At 40.7% G+C, this 20,439-nt stretch overlaps 1 protein-coding gene, 1 long non-coding RNA gene and 7 other non-coding genes across 12 annotated transcripts; 8 read left to right on the forward strand and 1 right to left on the reverse strand.

Annotated features, from left to right (window-relative positions):
* Positions 1-709: 709 nt before the first annotated feature.
* LOC117412903 (synapse-associated protein 1-like) lies at positions 710-13,210 on the reverse strand. Its single transcript, XM_034021527.3, has 9 exons — positions 12,952-13,210; positions 12,051-12,169; positions 11,413-11,479; positions 8,453-8,526; positions 7,869-8,008; positions 6,571-6,716; positions 5,757-5,815; positions 5,316-5,481; positions 710-4,856 (listed from the first exon to the last, which is right to left on the reverse strand). The coding sequence occupies exons 1-9, from the start codon at positions 13,106-13,108 to the stop codon at positions 4,723-4,725; spliced, it is 1,062 nt and encodes a 353-aa protein (XP_033877418.3). The 5' UTR covers positions 13,109-13,210; the 3' UTR covers positions 710-4,722.
* Positions 13,211-13,739: 529 nt separating this feature from the next.
* Positions 13,740-19,203, forward strand: LOC131701577 (uncharacterized). Of its 4 annotated transcripts, none has more exons than XR_009308887.1 (9): positions 13,740-13,770; positions 14,616-14,669; positions 15,347-15,444; positions 15,894-15,976; positions 16,487-16,537; positions 17,044-17,107; positions 17,788-17,837; positions 18,024-18,089; positions 19,034-19,203. It is a non-coding gene; the product is annotated as an uncharacterized LOC131701577 (long non-coding RNA). The 4 variants fall into 4 exon arrangements; XR_009308886.1 differs by having other exon boundaries at positions 13,755-13,900; XR_009308888.1 differs by having other exon boundaries at positions 13,755-13,900; positions 15,897-15,976.
* On the forward strand, positions 14,940-15,075 carry LOC131701622 (small nucleolar RNA SNORA16B/SNORA16A family). The gene has a single exon (XR_009308917.1). It is a non-coding gene; the product is annotated as a small nucleolar RNA SNORA16B/SNORA16A family (small nucleolar RNA).
* On the forward strand, positions 15,631-15,768 carry LOC131701623 (small nucleolar RNA SNORA16B/SNORA16A family). The gene has a single exon (XR_009308918.1). It is a non-coding gene; the product is annotated as a small nucleolar RNA SNORA16B/SNORA16A family (small nucleolar RNA).
* Positions 16,223-16,306, forward strand: LOC131701620 (small nucleolar RNA SNORD103/SNORD85). Its single transcript, XR_009308915.1, has one exon. It is a non-coding gene; the product is annotated as a small nucleolar RNA SNORD103/SNORD85 (small nucleolar RNA).
* LOC131701621 (small nucleolar RNA SNORD103/SNORD85) lies at positions 16,727-16,810 on the forward strand. Its single transcript, XR_009308916.1, has one exon. It is a non-coding gene; the product is annotated as a small nucleolar RNA SNORD103/SNORD85 (small nucleolar RNA).
* LOC131701624 (small nucleolar RNA SNORA44) lies at positions 17,354-17,483 on the forward strand. The gene has a single exon (XR_009308919.1). It is a non-coding gene; the product is annotated as a small nucleolar RNA SNORA44 (small nucleolar RNA).
* On the forward strand, positions 17,884-17,957 carry LOC131701626 (small nucleolar RNA SNORD99). Its single transcript, XR_009308921.1, has one exon. It is a non-coding gene; the product is annotated as a small nucleolar RNA SNORD99 (small nucleolar RNA).
* On the forward strand, positions 18,174-18,248 carry LOC131701625 (small nucleolar RNA SNORD99). The gene has a single exon (XR_009308920.1). It is a non-coding gene; the product is annotated as a small nucleolar RNA SNORD99 (small nucleolar RNA).
* Positions 19,204-20,439: the final 1,236 nt, after the last annotated feature.

The following is a 20,439-nucleotide window of genomic DNA, read 5'->3' on the forward strand; positions in this document are numbered from 1 at the left end:
AACCTGGTATTGCAGAGAGAAAACCTGAACTAAATGAACGGTCAGGACAACAGCAGAGGCAGCTGAATTCACTTTCTGTAGAAGCGGTAATTTTACTAAAGCATCATACATATACAGCACCTTTGATGGCGGTAGCCCAAGTTTGACATTACAAGGAGATGGAAATGCACCATTCATGACAACTGGCCTATATTCTTATTTATTATAAACAAAGAGAAGGAGAGGTCATACCTTTTATTGGACTAAATAAACAATAATGAATCACAAGCTGTCAAGACTTCCTGAGGTCTCTTCTTCAGGTGAAAGTAGAAAAGATTGATGTTTACATTCAAAGGTGGCTTCAGAACTTCAACAAAAGGAACCCATTTTAAATCACAATTCTAATACTTTCCTACTTTCACCTGAAGAAGAGACCTCGGGAAGTCTTGAAAGCTTGTGATTAATTATTGTTTAGTTAGTCCGATAAAAAGGTATCACCTGTCCATCTCTTTGTCTATCATCTCTGGTCGGATATGGCTACCATTTCACCTAGCAGCAACACATTTATTACAACAAACACAGGGCCTGAATTATTAAGGTCTCTACATAATCTTTGACTTATTAGTAGAATTTAAGGCCTCAAATGTAAAGTTGTTAGTTATCACTGTGTGTTTTGTTTAATAAACTTTGCTGTAGTTTATTGCTGTTGCAAAAAACATGTTGAAAACAATTAACAAGAAAAGCATGTTTAATCATATTTTCAAAGCATTTAAGGGAATGAAAAAAATCACACATTTATTTACGTTTTTGGACAATATCTTATGCAGAAAAACGGTACAAAAGTGGACACTGAAGCATCCTGTAAATAAAAATAAAAGTAAATAATAAAAAAGGCATCATCTTGCAAAGACAGCTATGGGGCTTTCCCTGAAAACCTGCCACCCTTGCTTGGAACACAATACTGAACACAAACAGCTTGATAAGAGAAACCTGACTCCTTAGCACAGAGAGGCTCTGATTCAGTCTTCAAATCCTGGCAACACAAACAGTGAGACAGTAGAATGACTGGTGACTTTTCTTTTTTTCCCAATTTTGAAATTCTGTCAAAGTAAGCCCGGTTTTTAAAATCTTTATTTAGCACTCATGATAATGGCAAAGGCACTGGCTACTTTTAGGCATCGCTCAGGCTTCCACTCCAAGGAAATTCCCATCAGTCCCAACCTGAAAAACCCCACCGTTCATCCACAAAGCACGGGGTAATCAACCAAGACTGTAACAACCACCCATGCAGCATGGGTATCCTGGAATTACCTGGAATAAGTGGTTGATGCAATATCCAAGAGGATTTACCAGTGCTGTAAAATCTCAAATTGTGTGTAAGTTTTAGTATGTGGGTTAATGTCTAGGGACAGTCCTTGAACAGTTACGTCCACTGTTGCATAACATACACTGACTAGCTAAAAAGAAAAATGAAAATTAACTTAATAGCAGTTAGGGCAACTTGGTGCATTGCTGGAGTGGAAACAGGTAAGTCTTGTCCAGTGTTAAAGGTGTTTGTGGTTTGCACTTTTCTGTTGCATGTCACAATACATTTCATATGTCTGCAGATTTGATCTGTCTTGACCCGCTAGGCTTTCTGCAGATGTTGCCATTCCAGAAACACCAGGAAGTCTGTCTTGATGGACAAATTGGTCAATGCAACTAATGCCAGTTCCACAGGCACAGACTGTGAAGTCAGTGATATATTTTCCCATGATTGTTGCTGAATAGTTGCACACCACTCACATAGCTTATATATAGTAGGCCTTTTGGATCACATGACATGTCAAGTGACCGCATACATTGCAGACTAGGAATTTTCTATTTTTAATTACATTCTCTATTATTTTAGCCAGTAAAGGTGCATATTACTATATACAGGCAGGTTCTACAGTACAGCTGATCTTTAATATAGGTTTGATTGCAGCGTGGTATTCCACATTCAATCAAATGTTATTCCTTTAATTATGTCAAAAAATGTGATCTGTCAGTCAGTCAATCATTCTATCCCCCTTTGTCACGCAGTACACATTAAATAAACATATTTAGTTTAGCAATGAACTGAAATGAACTGCACTGTGTTATACTGCAAGCTGATTGTCTATAAACACAAACGAAACAATATATTTCAATATGCTGTCATGCATGCATGGAGAAACAATACAATCATGGCTTCATAGCCTTCCATCCTGCGTAAGTGTAATACAACCGCTATATGAGGAGTACAGGTTTTACATGAAACCATTTTAAAGCAGTTTGTCATCTATAGTTGAAAAGCTTGAACACAAAACAAGAAAAAATACAATCGAAAATCAACGCTCTAGATTCTAGGCAATACTGACAGGTATATGATGTGTAGCATAAGAAACACTAACAATATTCTAATATACAGGACATTGATCATGCAAAATGGTAACACCTATGTAATACAAACATGAAATGAAAACCTTGCTGTAACAATATACACTCACTTGTGCACAGAAACGCTCCAGCCTGTTTGGAGATCAGAAGATATATTGGCTAGCACCAGGTGCCATCACCTACATTACTTATTAATTTACAGTGTTCACTTTCGTGGCTAACTGTACTCAAGATTGTTCTGCTGATACAGACAGACTTCAGGCTGGAGTACAATGTCCAGACACGTTGCCAGAACAGCTTACACAGACAAGAGCATTTATGCACTCCGTTCCACTGTTCAGGTCTATGACTGTACTGATCAGCTGCAAGCCTGTGAAAGAAAGGACCTTCAACTTGGAATGGGCAGCTATTTTTTTATCTTCTATGAAATAACTCCCTTCGGTGTAATCATAGAGACCACTATGTAAAAAATACTATTAGATTAACAGGGCTTTAGGACATAATTGGGTCAGTTAAATGGATCTGGATCCTCCCTGGCATTGTAATTAGTTTAAGAGACAGAAATACACTGAAGACGGTTCGCCTTCTGATTTTCATAACCACTAAATGCAGGCACTGGTACTTCTTACACCTATCCTGCTCACAATAACAAGATCATTTAAAGAAATACTTCATACCCTTGGAATATCCACAACATTACATCTGTTTATTATCCCATGAAATATGTCCTTAATCAAGGTTTCTCGTAGATATTTGGCGCTAATAAAGTCACATGTTCTGTCTTTGAGCAAGAGGGGTTATTAAAAGGAGTTCCCTTGGTGTGTTCGCCTGTCATTTCCTTCCCCTCTGAAACAGTGAGTTTAAGATTTGCACTCACTGTTTCAAAGGGGAGGAAATTACTAGTGCACAACGCCCCCTCCTCCCCCCGCAAGTCAGCATTTTTCAGAGACTATAGATAGAAAAAGTGTTTGTGACCTTGCTATATATAAAACAGAGGGTACAGTACAAAGTATTTATTTAAAGCAAAAATATGCAAAGGAAGCAGAAAATGGTCACTAAGAAACAATAGGGGATTGATAAACTACACAGTTAAACCTATAATACACAGTCCATCTATAGACATGGATACATACTGCAATACAGATAGATATCACCTCAGTTATCTTACCTGGGTATTTGCTCAGAAACTAGAAAGTATTATTATGTCAGCTTGTAGCTTGTGTCTTAGACTGATATACTGCATTGGTCATGACACCTAACATAAACGCTGGGGCAAAGGCAACGATTACTCTATGCATCGCAGTCCAAACCAGACTTGTAACAAGGCATAGGTTTTAGTGAAGAATGTCCACGGAGTTTGGGAAGAATATTTAGTCAGAGAGTATGTCAGTAAGTGCTGTGAGTAGCATAAAGAAGCAGATCACCATGCGAATATGCCTGAGGTTCAGCAAAACCATTTGAAACTGGATTCCCAGGATACTGTCATTAACACAAAATCGCAGATTAACATTTCCAGCATGTGGAATATGTCCTTGTAACAAATATCCATGTGAGGCGGCATAACATTCAGATGAGTGGTTCGGACGGTATTCAGAACCAATCGCTACCCAAACCAATCAATCAGAGGCCAGACAAATACATCACCGGCTGCCAGGACGCCTATCCATGCAGACAGATTCTGAAACTCTCAATAGAAAGTCCCTGCCAAGTTACATCACAATCTCCAGAAGTGTGCTGAAATCTTAAGGGTGACAAACCTGCCTCCCAAACAGGAGATAACCCCTTATAGAAATGTACCACTGTAAATCTGCATGGTCATTTTGCACTTTGCCCATGCTTTTTCACCATGCTTACACTATGTATTTGTATGGTTTGCCATCGTTTTTTTAACATGCTCTCTGATCTTTACCATGTTTACCAATGCTTTACCTTGCTTTCACTGTGCTTTATTACACTTTGCTATGCTTTTACTATGGCAAACGTGTATAAAGGATCATTTAAACCCTGGAATGAACTCCGAATTAGCTCCAAAACCAGTGTACACTTGAAGTACTCTGCATTCACATTCTGAGTGGACCCCTGAAAGTCATTCTTTGGCTGGGAGGTGCAACCTTAAAGTTTTCATTTGCACACTGGTATTTTCTGATACCCCCATTGAATTGCATGCATGAAGTAAAAGTTCACACTTTGATCAACACTGTACGTTTTCCTGTCTGCCCTGTACTCGTAAACCTGAACAGAAAACAAATAAAAGGTTCTGTAAGATGTTTTTTCCCCAGGGAGAGTGATTTCTAAATCCCAGTACACTGTGGATTCTTGGTATCCCACCATCCCTCCCGGTCTCTAGAAGTCCTCCAGCAGCAGCTCCTCAATCTCTCTCTCCCAGGCCTCGCTGGCAGCCCCCCTCTCTCCCGGCTCCACCACCTCAAACTCGTGCAGCTCCCTCTGCAGCTCCCTCTCCCACTCCGGGATCTCATCTGCAGACAAGCACAGACACACCCTCGCGGTCAGCATCCTTCCCTTTCTAACACAGCTAGGAACAAAAGTTTCGCAAGTCTTGAAGATAATTACAAAAAACGGCCTCTAATTCATAATGAATTTAACACCACAGAAATAACAGCTGATGCACCGGAATTCATAGGAACGTGCAGCCATTATTTTAAAAGTGTAACCCTTTTTCAAGTACAATGCTGTAAAAAATATAAAGAATCCAGCATCTGTCACTTCCTGTGCTGTAGTTCTGCAGCTAGACCAGAGTCAGAGAGTGGAACAGGTTCTACAGGAAGTTATTTCCTGTCAGGAGTCTGACACAACTTCTACTTCATTAACTGTGCCCAGGAAATATCTGCATATTCCAAACTGAAGTATAAAATTGTACTAAAAAACCTTGAAAAGAATGCCAGTTTCCCCATGTGAACCCTGTTGCTTGTTCTTACCCTGCTCTTGCTCCACAGCGGGGTCCTTTTCTCTCTGGCCCATGCCCAGCTGCTGCCTGTCTCTGAGCAGGTCCTCCTGGTTGAGGGGGGACAGGGACGTGTTGAAGGAGTCGCTGATGAACTCTCCGCTGGGGGGGCTGACCGACACATCATCCAGACTGACCAGCTGCAGAGACAGGGGGAGGTGAGCGAGGCACACAACACAACACGTCATCCAGACTAACCAGCTGCAGAGACAGGGGGAGGTGAGCGAGGGACACAACACAACACATCATCCAGACTGACCAGCTGCAGAGGCAGGGGGAGGTGAGCGACGGACACAACACAACACTATTATTTCTGGATATATAGTAATTGTACCAATTGAGATGTACCTGTGCTGAATAAACTAAGGTTAACATTAGTAAACTGTGTTTGTGTGCTCAGTGGCAGCAGCCTTACCGGACGGATCTGCCTTGTGTTTCTCACAGAGATAGCTGGAGTCTGGGCTGCTGTTGCATCTGCAATGGAAACACATGACAGAGACATTGAGTGAGGCACTGGCAAAGGGAGAGGAGTTTGAAACTGCTTAAACATCACAACAGGGTCGACTCTAACAGTCTAAACAGCGGCAGACCTTAAATAGCAGCTTCAAAATCATCTTACTGTACCTCCAAATACCTCTGATGCCCCCCGGGTAATACATTAGTAAAAAAACAACACATGGAACAATATTGCATTTGCTAGGGGGCAGAGTGTGGAAAAGTTTTGGGGAAATGACAGATAATCATGGAACTGGATTTTGTTACTTGTTACTGATTACCTCTGTAGTGGGTGGGGAGAGACACAAAACATGCTGAAATGAAGAGCTTTTATAAGGGAATTGGTACAGTTCTCCCTTAGAGATCCCATATATATTCTTTTGATATCAGGCTCTATTCACAAAGCTTTAACTCATGACTTATGTGAACAGAGCCCAATTCAAAGTCTTTCGTCACTGTAATGTGGACTATTAAATGGATACCGCCGTGCTTTAAATCCCTAGACCCACCCTGCAGCTCTACATATTTTTGCATATCGAACACATACTCTGTTAGATATTTGATTTTATATCTCAGTAGCTATATTTAGATCTGCTGCTATTTAGATCAATTGAAGAGATCCCTATATGTGAAATAAACAATACGGTTCTGAGAATGAGAATGCTGTTCTAAATGAGAGGTAAGACAACCCCCTCATTGTGACAGCGTTGTGAAGGCAGGAGGACAGCACGTACCTGTGCTGGGTGTGTGGTCTCCTGAGCCTCTCTCTGTGTCCCTCTGTCTCTCTGTGTGCTGGGAGGCCAGTGAGGACAACTGAGCAGACTGCCTGACCAGAGACACACGGTAGAAATAGTTCCTCCAGAAGACCTCCTCCTTCACACTGCGACACCGGCAAAACAGCAGGGGTCACATCAGGAACAACTCAAGCAACAAACTTTTCCACAGATTTGTCAAGAAGAATCTCTGAGGGTAAATATATCAGACACTAAGAGAAGTCTGCCAAACTCTTGTAAGTTTAGCCTCAATTTAGCATTGTTAAATGGATGATTGAGTGTTTAAAAGATGTTAACTAAAGTGCAAGCGCTGAGGTTCTGGCTCCTTGTGTTACAGGTAAAAGGATCCCTCCTGACCCTGTCACCCTATTATTCACACACTATGGCTACAAAGGTTACTATGCAGAAAGATCACAGAAAGCAACTGATACAAAAAATACACAACTGAACACAGTCCCAAGATGCTGCTTTTATCTCAGGGTTTTGGTGCTCAAACTGAAATCAAAACAAAATAAATTTAGCTACTCTTTTGTGGTCATGATAACAACAAAGCTTAGTGCTCATTAAAACAAAAAGCCTACAGAATCCAAAAATGACAAGCTTCTACTAATTAACAGGCTGTTGTCTTTGATTGAAACATACATCACTTAGATCAAGGGAAATACTGAGAAAAAATAAATCGCTGAAGTGTTTTGAGTACAGTAGCTCAGCTGCTAGAAAATGTGCTTATCAAAGATGCTGCTCTATTAAAATACTAGAATGTTTTTTATTAATCAGGTTCCCCTGATTTTTGTCAGAAAATGGTGTTTTCAATTACAATCTGGGTTATAGATTTTGTCAAGAGACTAAGGGCAGTAGTGAAACTAGAAACAGTCTATTTGAATTGTATTACAGATCACACTATCCAACACCACCATTGATTTTCAAATATAAAATACAATCAGGAGCCCTACCCAATAATTATCTGCAAGCCTGTGCATAGTACGTGGGTGTTGGGCTCAGCTAGGAGCCTTTTACCTGTATCATAGTTAGCAAAACCTTGGTGCTTAAAAATAAAACAAAAGATCTTCAGTAGACAGCAAGGGGAGTTTTGATACGCTAAAGAGAGGTTCGGGATGTGTTTTAAATGGTTGGTTGCCTCTCCTTTAAGTCATGGAATTGTCAGTGGCAATCAAGATGGAATTGGCTGGTTAAGGTATGCAGTGAGACACTGTCTCGCACACACAGTATTGAGGAGTGTGTGCACTGGGTTAACTCACTGTCTGGGCACAAGCTCGAAACGCATGCGGCTCAGCATTGCATCTTCCTGCAGAGTCACCATGGCGACCGGAGCAGCCTGGCTGAAATCAAACTGGAAGTGAACCCCCGCGGGGGGGTCGCGCAGGAAATTCCGCCGGTCCTGAACAGAGAGAGGGGGGAGACAGAGAGAGGGAGAGGGAGGGACATTGTGAAGAAAATGAGGTCAGGAACAAAGAAAGAAAGAAATGAATTCCACCTTTTCTATGGTATTGTTCTCTCTTTAGAGACTCAGAGAGGTCTGTAAATGAACTACATTAATAATGTTACATTAATAATAATGCCAGTAACTGACATTGCGAGCCATGGCTGTAAACACACAACAGCACAAACAAGTTAATATCACTGCGAGGGTTGTCATGTAAATTGTATAGCTTTTGTTTTTTTTAATCTTTAAATTACACTAATTATCAATTATCAATATAAAACATATTCAAGAATTGATGGATAAGCACCCGTACAGCGAGCCCGGGGTGCCTTTCTGTCTGCCTGTGACATGCGTGTGTATGAACCTGACACGGACTGCAAGATAGAATTCAATACTCACCAATGATAAGGACAGGATCTGCTGTTTCATTGACTCCTCATCACTATAGCCAACCCAGAGTGGAACTGCAGTCTCTGCAACACACAAGACCAAGCCTTCAGAACACAGCCAGGCACCTGTGGCTCACTAAAGAACACACCCCATGATGTGTTACATTATAATTACTGCAGATCAGGATATACGGAAAATACTGCAAGGTTTCAAACAGTACAGATCCACCGTGGGGCAACAGAAGAATGGAAGTGTTTTTTGGAGAATTAACCAGGGGTAAAATTTGACCATGATGGTATCTTTAATGTGCACAGTAGACATGACCTCCTGGTTTCACCTCATAGTGGCCCCTATATTGTATCAACACCATGCCGGGGCATTGATTGAGCTCTGGCCCAGAGATAGAGCGCCCCCTACTGCTGCACCTAGTATAAATTAGAGGTCTCCCTTCTAGTGAAGCCCAGCCTTAAGGTTGGTTTATACTCTCTCAGACAAAAGCCGTATGTCAGCTGCAGACACTTCTACGGGTGCGCCAGAAGGACTGAAGTACCCCAGAGTTTGCAGACTTTTTGACGCAGCAAAGTGGTTGTAGCTGTCGGGCATACTTTCAGCCAGTCTGCGTTACTGTCGGTGTCGACTTGCGACTAGGGTTGCCAACAGGCTCCACAATCCTGCGACACTTTGAGATGGGATTTTAAAATTGCACGTCTCATCAATTAAGTGAATGTGCACATTGGCTCATATATGTTTTTATGAGCAGCAAACAAGTAAAACTGATCAGCTGAGCAACGTTACTGATTTGATGGGGAAAGTAATTGCATACAGAAAATATGATCAAAATCATTCCGACCGTCGGAGACCACTGACTGAGACCAAAAATTGGGTCGCAATCAGAAGTATAAACCAGCCTTTACACGTTGGTATGCAGAAGCTGCATACTGTCAAGGTGAAAACTATCCTACCGAACCTTAATTGCCAGGTCGTCACTGTCAATGAGAATTTGTACTCAATTGACTCATCTGGATAAGGTTTTGATTGACTGATTGAATTCAACAGGTATGACAAAGCACAATATTATGAAAACACATTCCTGTTTAACTGTGATAATCAGTGAATGAATGGCCTTCACTCATGTCTAGTTTACACTAAACAAATAAACCCCTGCTGTCTGATCACTCCACAAAGTGTATGCTTTTCTACAATCTGTCTATCAGGCGCTGACAATCTAGTTTGTGTACATTACCTAACAAGGGGGTTAGCTTGCAGGACGGTAGCATATAAAAGAGTTAAGAGGTGTAATAGAAAAATAAATAAATGCAGTGAGAAGGTGTCTCTGTTTTATATACAGTACTGTGCAAAAGTTTTAGGCAGGTGTGAAAAAATGCTGTAAAGTAAGAATGCTTTCAAAAATAGACATGTTAATAGATTATATTTATCAATTAACTAAATGCAAAGTGAGTGAACAGAAGAAAAATCTAAATCAAATCCATATTTGGTGTGACCACCCTTTGCCTTCAAAACAGCATCAATTATTCTAGGTACACTTGCACAAAGTCAGGGATTTTGTAGGCATATAGTCAGGTGTATGATTAAACAATTATACCAAACAGGTGCTACTGATCATCATTTCAATATGTAGGTTGAAACACAATCATTAACTGAAACAGAAACAGCTGTGTAGGAGGAATAAAACTGGGTGAGGAACAGCCAAACTCAGCTAACAAGGTGAGGTTGCTGAAGACAGTTTACTGTCAAAAGTCATACACCATGGCAAGACTAAGAACAGCAACAAGACACAAGGTATTTATACTGCATCAGCAAGGTCTCTCCCAGGCAGAAATTTCAAGGCAGACAGGGGTTTCCAGATGTGCTGTCCAAGCTCTTTTGAAGAAGCACAAAGAAACGGGCAACGTTGAGGACCGTAGACACAGTGGTCGGCCAAGGAAACTTACTGCAGCAGATGAAAGACACATCATGCTTACTTCCCTTCGCAATCGGAAGATGTCCAGCAGTGCCATCAGCTCAGAATTGGCCGAAAACAGTGGGACCCTGGTACACCCATCTACTGTCCGTAGAAGTCTGGTCAGAAGTGGCGACCAAAAAGCCATACCTCTGACGTGGAAACAAGGCCAAGCGACTCAACTATGCACGAAAACACAGGAACTGGGGTGCAGAAAAATGGCAGCAGGTGCTCTGGACTGATGAGTCAAAATTTGAAATATTTGGCTGTAGCAGAAGGCAGTTTGTTCGCCGAAGGGCTGGAGAGCGGTACACGAATGAGTGTCTGCAGGCAACAGTGAAGCATGGTGGAGGTTCCTTGCAAGTTTGGGGCTGCATTTCTGCAAATGGAGTTGGGGATTTGGTCAGGCTTAATGGTCTCCTCAATGCTGAGAAGTACAGGCAGATACTTATCCATCATGCAATACCATCAGGGAGGCATCTGATTGGCCCCAAATTTATTCTGCAGCATGACAACGACCCCAAACATACAGCGAAAGTCATTAAGAACTATCTTCAGCGTAAAGAAGAACAAGGAGTCCTGGAAGTGATGGTATGGCCCCCACAGAGCCCTGATCTCAACATCATCGAGTGTCTGGGATTACATGAAGAGAGAGAAGCAACTGAGGCTGCCTAAATCCACAGAAGAACTGTGGTTAGTTCTCCAAGATGTTAGGGCCAACCTACCTGCCGAGTTCCTTCAAAAACTGTGTGCAAGTGTACCTAGAAGAATTGATGCTGTTTTGAAGGCAAAGAGTAGTCACACCAAATATTGATTTGATGTAGATGTTTCTTCTGTTCACTTACTTTGCATTTTGTTAATTGATAAATATAAACTATTAACATGTCTATTTTTGAAAGCATTCTTACTTTACAGCATTTTTCACACCTGCCTAAAACTTTTGCACAATACTGTATATATATTATTGTATATGTTATTTTGAAGAGCATTCCAGCTTCTCTCCACCCACCTGCTTTTCTCTGCTGCTGTTCCTTTACAAAGCTCTCCTGTTCCCTCTTGAAATCCCCCAGTATTGTCTGAAAAAAATACACGGTTCTGTTACTGCAGCTCATATCTGTGAAGGAGTTTCACACTGTCTGTCTGTCCACACATCCGGCCATCTCTATGTCGCACTTGCAATTTTACATTCATCTGTAGAATTGCTTATCAAATTCTATTATCAATTTACAACCAAATAACATGAAAATATAGATTTAATTAAAAAAAGAATTCAAACAGGTTATTAGAAACAGTAGTTTTTGTAGTGAAATCCTTATCACTAAAGATCTATTCAACAGAGCTAAACAGTGCTGGATCTAAATAGTGCCATCGTTTTAATGATTGAGATAGGACCTTCCTGGACTTTTATATGTTTTTACAGACAGAAATACAATAAAGCTCCAACAGATTTTCCTAACCTGTTTTAACAGTGGCGATATTTAGATATAAACAGTATGTTTAAACATACTGTCATCAATATCCACAGAGCAGAATGGTCAAAAATGTGATGTGCTCTGAACTCCATTGGTTACAAACTTCTACAAGCTTGATTGCTGGCATTCTGAGAACACTGAGGGTGCAGTTTCCTATAATCCTGGTATTTCCCACCTTGTCTATGATTCCATTAATGGGATGCTGGTCTACGGATTTGCGGATGGTCTGGGCCGTCTCCAGCACTGATTCCGACACTTTCTTAGAAGCCAGCGCAGCAACACCGAACAGGTAACCTGAAGAAAGAATTCAAAAAGCCAAATAAAGGAGGAGCTGATGTCTTAAATGACTGCGTTTGAAGTACCATTTATGAAGAAGCAAGTTACCTTACATCTCTGTTAGAGACATGCAACTTTCCCTATGCACTAAGATCATATAAGGTGGCTACTTTCAAAATCCCTGAATTGAGATCTAATATGCGCCAGGTGCCTTTGTATATCCAGCACCTCATCTTTGAAAATAAACAGAGCCTCTTCACAATACCTTTTTAAATCTGCATACACTAACTGGCCCAAGAGAACCAATCAGCTCAAGGGGAGCCACGCCCTGGCAATCTGCAACAATTACCAAGACCCTCTCTCAAGTCTTACTGACTGACAAGCACATCCAAAGACGGGCGCTATTTTATTTTTCTTCATATGGGTGTTGACATTATTCTGCAGGCTATTTTAATGAAGGTTAATACATAGTATTTTTACATAGACTTTAAATTTCTGCTGTGTTTGCGACACTGGTATTTTGTTTAAACATATCCGGAATAAACGCGTAAAATTCCCCTAAAAAAGGTGACGGGATGTGTTAAATGGTGTGACTATATTATGACGACATGTTCTGAGTAGTGCATGTACAACGTGCTGCTAAACTTGATATGAAACAACTATTTAAGCTGTTTCATCTCTCTGTATAGTAGTTGTTCTTTTTTGCTTCGTATGTTTCAAACGACGTATTTCGTGAAAAAAAAGCCTGACATCCATATAGGGATATATTGTGTATAACCCGTCATAGTGGACTAACTTACTTCCGATTCTTTTGGTTTGGTTCGTCAGTTTTTCAGTTTTGGTGTCTTCCTCGTTCCCCGGGTGTCCCGCGGTCGGTTTAGTCTCTCCTTCGGGCCCCAGGGTTTCTATATCCCCCGGGCCACTAAGCCAGTTGCTAAAAGACAGAGATTTAAACATGACAGCTTGATATTGACCGCTGGCTATCTGACACTCGCTGCGATCCTCATTACTGTGTTGATAAACATGACATCTCTGCCCGCGATACAGCGCAGCTGCAAAAGCAAGGGCTTATGGGAAATGCAGTTTCGTTAATTTTTTTCGTGTCCCTCATTGTTAACACATCAACTATAACAATGCAGCTATAAATATGATGTAAGAAACGTACTGTATTTCCACTCAAGATCCAAGAAAAAAATATAACTACAGTGTCCCGCAACCATTTAAAATGTGATTCGGTTGTGTCATTAATTATTGACTATCCAGTTTGCTTACAACTGGGTTTCTTTTGTTGAAACACTGCCTGTATACGCGTGTTTAAGAAAACAAAATATATGATTATTTTTGGTATAGGTATAAAATCATTCAGATGCAACTCGTATATTTCCTTATAGAATATGATAGTTGCTCAATTTGGACCGTTTCTTGACGGTACCATTCTAACAAACGGCAGCAAATCACCGAGTAAACTACAGTTTTGTGGCGTATGATTAAACTACATCTCCCATAACACCATGCAGCCGTCTGATACGCTGAACCAATCAGGGCGGGGTATACCTTAGACTTAAAAGGAAGCCGAGGCCGTTTTCCGTTCTTTCTTGCAGGGAGACAGTAGCGATTAGGTAGGGATGGTCTTATGTTTTTAATATGAACATAGTACTGTAATCTGAAAGCATCCACTGAATTAAACGGAGTCGCAAACCTCATGTGTACTTACTTTATAGTTTTTGTTTTCTAAGGGTGTAAAATCAGGTAATTAATATATTAATTGCTGTATCAATTTGTTTAGTTGTGTTAAATTAGCATGCACGTTCTACAGCAATTAAATTTGCTCATTTCTGTTAGTTATGAAAGCTTGATATTTAATTATATTAGTTAAGTATACATTAAGGTCAGCTTTGAGCAATAGCTTTAGCACATATATTCATGTGGTGTCGTTTTTACTTTTGTTTTATTAATGCATTTTAAATGATTTCATACGCTTGTACACTGACGTTTAAAACTATTAAAAATTATTGGTAGTATGGAGAGCATTTCTCGCCTCCGCAGCCCTGATTTAGGCCTAGCAAGCATGGTGGTGAAAATGGCTCGCATCATCTACATTGTATAATGCACAGTCAAAGCCATTTTTTTCTGAACCGCGCAGTGCTGATTAAGATAAGCAACACGAAGGCACATTTTTTTCAGCAGCAGTTGCTCAAAAGCTGGTTCCAGGAGACCTAGTTTAGGACAACTTTCTATAAAACCCCTGGTGTGCCATGCAGTGGCCTGAAACCAAGTTACAATCCAGAATTTACTGTTGGGTGAAATTGAATGCAGCCACGTGTGCTGTTAAATATCAATCCGTGATGTGACGAGCTGCTCTGCGCCTATTGCTTTACGTGCGTGTCTCTGTTCTGTGGAACGTCATGTGTACATTATACGAGAACGTGTTCTCTAACCGTTTTGTTTTCACTTTCATCCTTAGACAAAATGCAGCAGGTTGTACATCAAATGCAACGAGGAAGAGTGCGACTAAGCGGTAAGCTTGGGTTTTGTTCTGGGGGGAGGCATGGCCAGGGAAAATGGTGAAACATATTTGACATTCTGAGAATTAAAACAGTTGGGTATATAAAGGAGTGGCGATACAGGAGCTTTTTTTTTTTTTTAAATGGTATAAACAAAGGTTGCATTTTCTGACGCCAGTACGACTTGCAGAATTGACTCCTTTTTATCCCATACCATTAACAAGGGTGGCGAATTGAGATATCTAGTTGTGAAACTGCTACGGGGGTAGCTTTTGTAGTGGTTCACTGGCACTTATCGAAGCCATTTCAGTTTTCTGTAGCTGACGTGGTCAAAAAGGAGCCAATAGCAACACTTTTCACGACGGTCGCTGCTCCGTTTCAATAAGTAACGGAGAAGCAACATTACGGGAAAGGACAAACTGCAGACTCGAGTGTCTGTAAAGGCCTGGTCAGCTGAACAAAGTCCTGGAGTGGATTGAAAAGGCCAGAAGTGAGTACCATGGAGTTGACTCCTTTTTAAGCCTCCTCCTCCTCCATCTAAGCAGTGATACGAGTACTCGGAGGCTTAAACTATTAACGTCCAGTTTGGTTGACCATTACTGTATTGCCCAAACTGAAATACGTTGTAATTTCCTGTGCTTGTTTGAGTCACTTGTGACCATTTGTAATGGATTCTGTGTTTTGTTTTCAGGTGGCATTCAAACCCTCTGCCCAGGCTTGCACAGACTTCATTATGTTGCACTTCCTGATCTGAGCATCACTGCTGTTTAAAGAGAACCACAGATACCAGTAAGCCTTTGAAGTGATGTTGATTCAGTGAATTTATAGACTAAAGACTGTTGGAAACAAGTTTGATTACCAATACAGATACAGGTCTTTTTTGAGTGTTTTAGCCACAGGGAGAAATGTGTTAAATTTTCCATTGTTTTCACATACCATCTCAAACCCTCATGTATTAAGAATAGGTACTTTTTCTCTGGCACTTATCGAAGCCATTTCAGTTCTTACTGTAGCTGACGTGGTCAAAAAGGAGCCAATAGCAACACTTTTCACGACGGTCGCTGCTCCGTTTCAATAAGTAACGGAGAAGCAACATTACGGGACAGGACAATTTCAGATTGTATCGGTGGTTTAATTGTTGTACACATGTTGGTGTAAATGAGGTATAGTGGTGGTGAATGCACCTCAAACCTCACCGCCCTTTACTGGGTCATCCACTGATCTTCCTTGTTTTTCAGCAGGACTGTGTCCTGGACAATGGTTTGGCCTGAGTTTTCATGGCAGCAGTACCTCTTAAACGGTGCAGCAAGGCAGGAATGAAGTAAGTAATACTGTTCAGAGTGGTGGTCCCTTGATGGTATCTTGACCCACTCCCACTTGGCGCCAATTTCTGCACATCAGTTCAAACTATACAGTTCAATACATTAAACTGGCTTCCATGTGCATTTCAGTATAACTGATAGTTCCAACTATACCCCAAGATAAATTCCAATTTGGTTCTAACAGTGCCATGGGGGTGGAGGATTTTAAAGTGATACTTTTGTAATTAAACCCTGAAGTCTGGGTCTCTGGCTGTGATGACACACTTGCCCTCACTGAGAACGTGGTTCGATAATGAGAACTCTTATGTACTCAATTGTGCTGAGCCAGAATTAAAGGGGGAACATTTGATGGGTGCACCACCTGCTTCTGTTCAACTCCATTATACATACTGTGTAAAATACTTGGGCTGTTGTGGCATTCTTGTCAATTGGATAGGGCTGGTCTTTTGACTTGTATTGCCCTGGATTTGTGTTTGGAATGTTGTATTAAATATGACTTTCTGCTTCAGGTGAAGTTGGGCCTGTTTTGTGCTTGGCTGTCCAAAGAAACTGTGATGAAGGTAAGCATAGCTGTGGCACTTCTTACAGCAGTGCTGCATTTCTGATAATGTTTGGGTTTTTCACTTCAGGACAAATCTATTAAGATATATAAAATATGCAATTGTCTGCATAAACCTTTTTTGTAAAGATTTTGTTCTATAAAACAAAAAATAGAAATACTTTGCTTCCTTGGCCCCAGAGCTTTCTCCCCTGGCTGTGATGACACACTTGCCCTCACTGAGAACCTGGTTCGATAATGAGAACCTCTATGTACTCTATTGTGCTGAGCCAGACCTGGTGATTTCTAATGGAGCGTCTCCTGATCATGCTGTTTGATGCAAATCTACCTATCGGAGCATTGCTACTGCTGAAGCATTCCGTAACTCAGGGCTGCAGTATAAAGTGCTCCCTTGCCCTATGGGGCCATTGCTTTAAGTGGCAAGGTTAACAAGTGAATAGAGCTGACCTAGAATAGGCATTGCAGTCTTCACCATGGCGAGTCCTAATGAGCACTTGTGTTTCTCAGGTGCAATCCAGACCAGCTATATGAGCAGCCTCTTCTGAGTGTGTGAAGAGGACCTGTGATTCTGGTAAGTGTGGTGGGATCATCAGTGAATTGGATAGTGTGCATTATTTAAATATGGAAATAGGTAGACCTCTAAATCTTAAGTGTTTTTCTACCAGTTTCTAAGCATTAAATTGAAATCTGAAGTGCTTTCCCTGTCTGACCTAGTTCAGCTGTGATCCAGTGCTCTAGTCAGACCTGGTTAGGACATTGCCAAGTGTTGATATGGTTCCTGTAGCTGAGGTGAAGGGCAGGTGTCTCCCAGTCTTTCCTGCATGCTTCCCAAGGGCGTTGGCTCCATGTAGCCTCTGGCTCTCCAAAAGCGTGCCAGATTAACCTGGGGAGACTTTGTCAGTCTGGACCTGCCATGTCTGTGACTGTCACTCTACTCTCCTACAATCCAAACTGCATGTGTAAAAGCTCTCCCTCTTTGGAGCGGCTAGTTTTGGGGCAGAGTACTGGTCCTTGTAATTAACTCCAGTGTGAGCCTATTGAAAATCTTTGCCTAGTCTTTTTAAAGCGCTCTTGTGTGGTTTGTAATTCCCAAAACCAACTGCTCCAAATGGAAGAGATGTAAATAACATCTGTCCAATTTTAAAGAATACATTCCCAGATCCAAAGCTACATTTTTGCATGCTTCAACCCTTCTGGTCACAGTTCTCCCTATTCTCTGCAACCCATGCAACATTCCCTTGTCTGTTGCAGATTTGAGTCTGGAGTGCCATCTTGACTGCTACTGAAGCATGATCCTTACGGTAAGCATTTCCACTGTTCTATTGGGATTACTATTGAAATACTTAAGCTGGTCAGTGATGAGTTTAAATTGTAACTTGGACTGCTGGATGATATTTGCGGATATGGGACTGAGATCGGCTTGCTATAGCCTGCAGTGCTGTACTGTCCTTTTATGACCTGCTCACTGTGTTTTTCACTCTGCACAGGTGTTTCTGCCCAATCTACAAGAAGCATTAGTGTGAGGTGAGACCCAGCGGAGTTTGTTTTCTGAGGTAAGAGGACTTGGCTTTCAGTTCAGTTGCTGTCAGTACCTTGCTGTATGCTGGCACTGGGAGGAGGTGGGTTGTTTTAATCTTGCTGGTCAGTGATGAAACCCTATTTTAAATGTGGACTGATGGATGATGCTTGCGGATATGGGACTGAGGCCAGCCAAATCTAAATGGGAATATAATTGTCTTGCATTGTAAATGTAGTTTTATGAAGTTCCAGTAGTAAACAAAGGGCTAGATTCTCAAAACTATTCAATCCCAAATTCTTCTGTCATTCATCCTGAAGGGGGTGAGGACATCAGTTGCAATACTGATACTAAAACAAAACCCAATTAAATGGCTGAGTATGATCTAGTGACTTCTGTTTCTGAAATTGCTCAAACTGATTTTGTAATTGTTACAGTTGACCCTCTAAACTAGACATGTTGGGAGACTGTCCAGTTAAATAAAAAAAATGTGCTACATTTTAAATTTTATAAATCACTGATATAACTGTGTTCTGTATGTTGCATTATGCAATACATTTTTACAATCGTAATCCAATGAGTACATGGTACCTTTTTACTTCAGCCTATAAGCTACCAGTAGCAATTTAAACCTCTGCTGCATTCTACTGCTGTACAATGTGGAACCGATTTTTATTTTATTTTTTTAAAATTGTAACCATGATTTTTAGCTCTTTGTTAATGCAGTTGTGATCTAGTGAATTGCTTAATTGGACATCACTGGGGGGCATGCATTGTCTTCCATAGCTGAATACATGGCATAATGGTGTCTTAGCAAGGGATTACTGTAACTGCTTTGAGAGATTTAACCAGTATAGTTAAATCTTGACAAACACGTTGACTAGGAATTGTGAAGCAGTTGTCAGTTCTGGTTTAGTTTCAGTGCAGTGGATCTATAGAGTCCTGGTATATCCCACATTTCTGACCTCCCTCTCTTGTCAGGCTTGCTGGAGAAGCTGTTCTACAGTCAAACGTGGAGCCAGAAGGATAAGGATGAAAGCTTGTGAGCTGGAAGAAGATCCCCACCATGCTTCATGCAGACTGGGAATAAAATACTGCCCCCCCTGCCATGGGGTTGACTTATTATTTTAATAAAGTACATTTTGACTTGCTTTTATTTTTAGTATGTTTCTTCCTCATTTTAGAGTATACCTAATTTTCAATTAAACTTGTTGGTGACTGACTTCAAATGTAAAGAATAGGGGGTGGGGAATAATTGACATTTGTACTCCTTATATAAAGCATGCACTTTGCTTCCTTTAGTAGTGAACTAGTGGCTACATTTCATACAATTGTTTGTTGTTTGACACCCTCCTCCAATTGGCAAATTTATAACATTAGAAATGAATGCAGAAGTGTTACATACTACCCCAGAAGATTCCATTAGTTAATTATCAGTTGAAATGGTTTGAGATATTAGCAGTAAAAGGAAACCCAATTTGTCAGGAGTTACATTACAGCCATACTTTTATGTGCAAGATTTCTGTATTTACTAAATAGTTGCTGCTCCCAGGCTGAGTATATATTTTTATAATGCATATGTAGGACAGGGAGTACAACTTTAAATATAAACTTACTTCTGACAGATGTTTTATGAAAATCAGCTGCTGCATCCCTTCCTCTGTACTTTTGTCTAAAATCAACTATAGAACCTCAACTTGCAATTTTTTATTCATCTAGTTCATTTAGTGCATCCACAAACTGCCAGTCATAGTTTTTGCTTATGATCTGCAACCAATTGGCAATTTGTTTGTTTGTGAGCTAGAAAACACTTCTGAGGAGACTAGACTTACTCTCATTTCCCATACAGACTGGGCTTTGGGCTTTTTCCTAGTTTTTCCACCATGACAGACGATACAGTGCCTGCATATGGAGTGATCTTTACAGATTCATTGGAAAAGCCATTATTTACACAGTCAGATGCAATAGAAAAAATGTATTAAAATGTGAACATATAAAATAGTAATAATACTACAAATATAGAGAGCAATTCTTACCAACAGAAGCATTTGTTTATTGTCAAATGAGAATGAAAGCCTTGGATCAGATCATATCCGGAAAAGTATCCTAGAGCGTGCTTCACAGGTTGTTTACCTTTTGTGCTTGTTTATAACTCGGTAGAGGGACCGATGTTTGTGGAAGGAGGGTTGTTAGGTGTTTTATCAACACTTTTAAAACATTCTTGGTAAGCAACAGCAGGTGCAACATCGCTAATATATTCACTTTAATCCTGCCATGATGTTGCATCTGTTAATAAAACACAAGTACAACTACCAACAGTAAAAATAATAACCGTATCGGCCCCAGTTTCAGGTTTGTGAGAAAAGAAAAATCAATCTAACACGACC

The sequence above is a fragment of the Acipenser ruthenus genome, chromosome 25 (assembly GCF_902713425.1).
Source record: "Acipenser ruthenus chromosome 25, fAciRut3.2 maternal haplotype, whole genome shotgun sequence".
Lineage (NCBI taxonomy): Eukaryota > Metazoa > Chordata > Actinopteri > Acipenseriformes > Acipenseridae > Acipenser > Acipenser ruthenus.

Bases quoted from the DNA above. Each gene is read 5' to 3' on its own strand.
- LOC117412903 (XM_034021527.3), bottom strand. From the start codon at position 13,108: ATGTTTAAATCTCTGTCTTTTAGCAACTGGCTTAGTGGCCCGGGGGAT. The intron at 6,717-7,868 runs GTGAGTTAACCC...CCGGTGTCGCAG, and splicing joins TTCGAGCTTGTGCCCAGACA to TGTGAAGGAGGAGGTCTTCT. The intron at 5,482-5,756 runs GTAAGGCTGCTG...CTGTCTCTGCAG, and splicing joins ACACAAGGCAGATCCGTCCG to CTGGTCAGTCTGGATGATGT.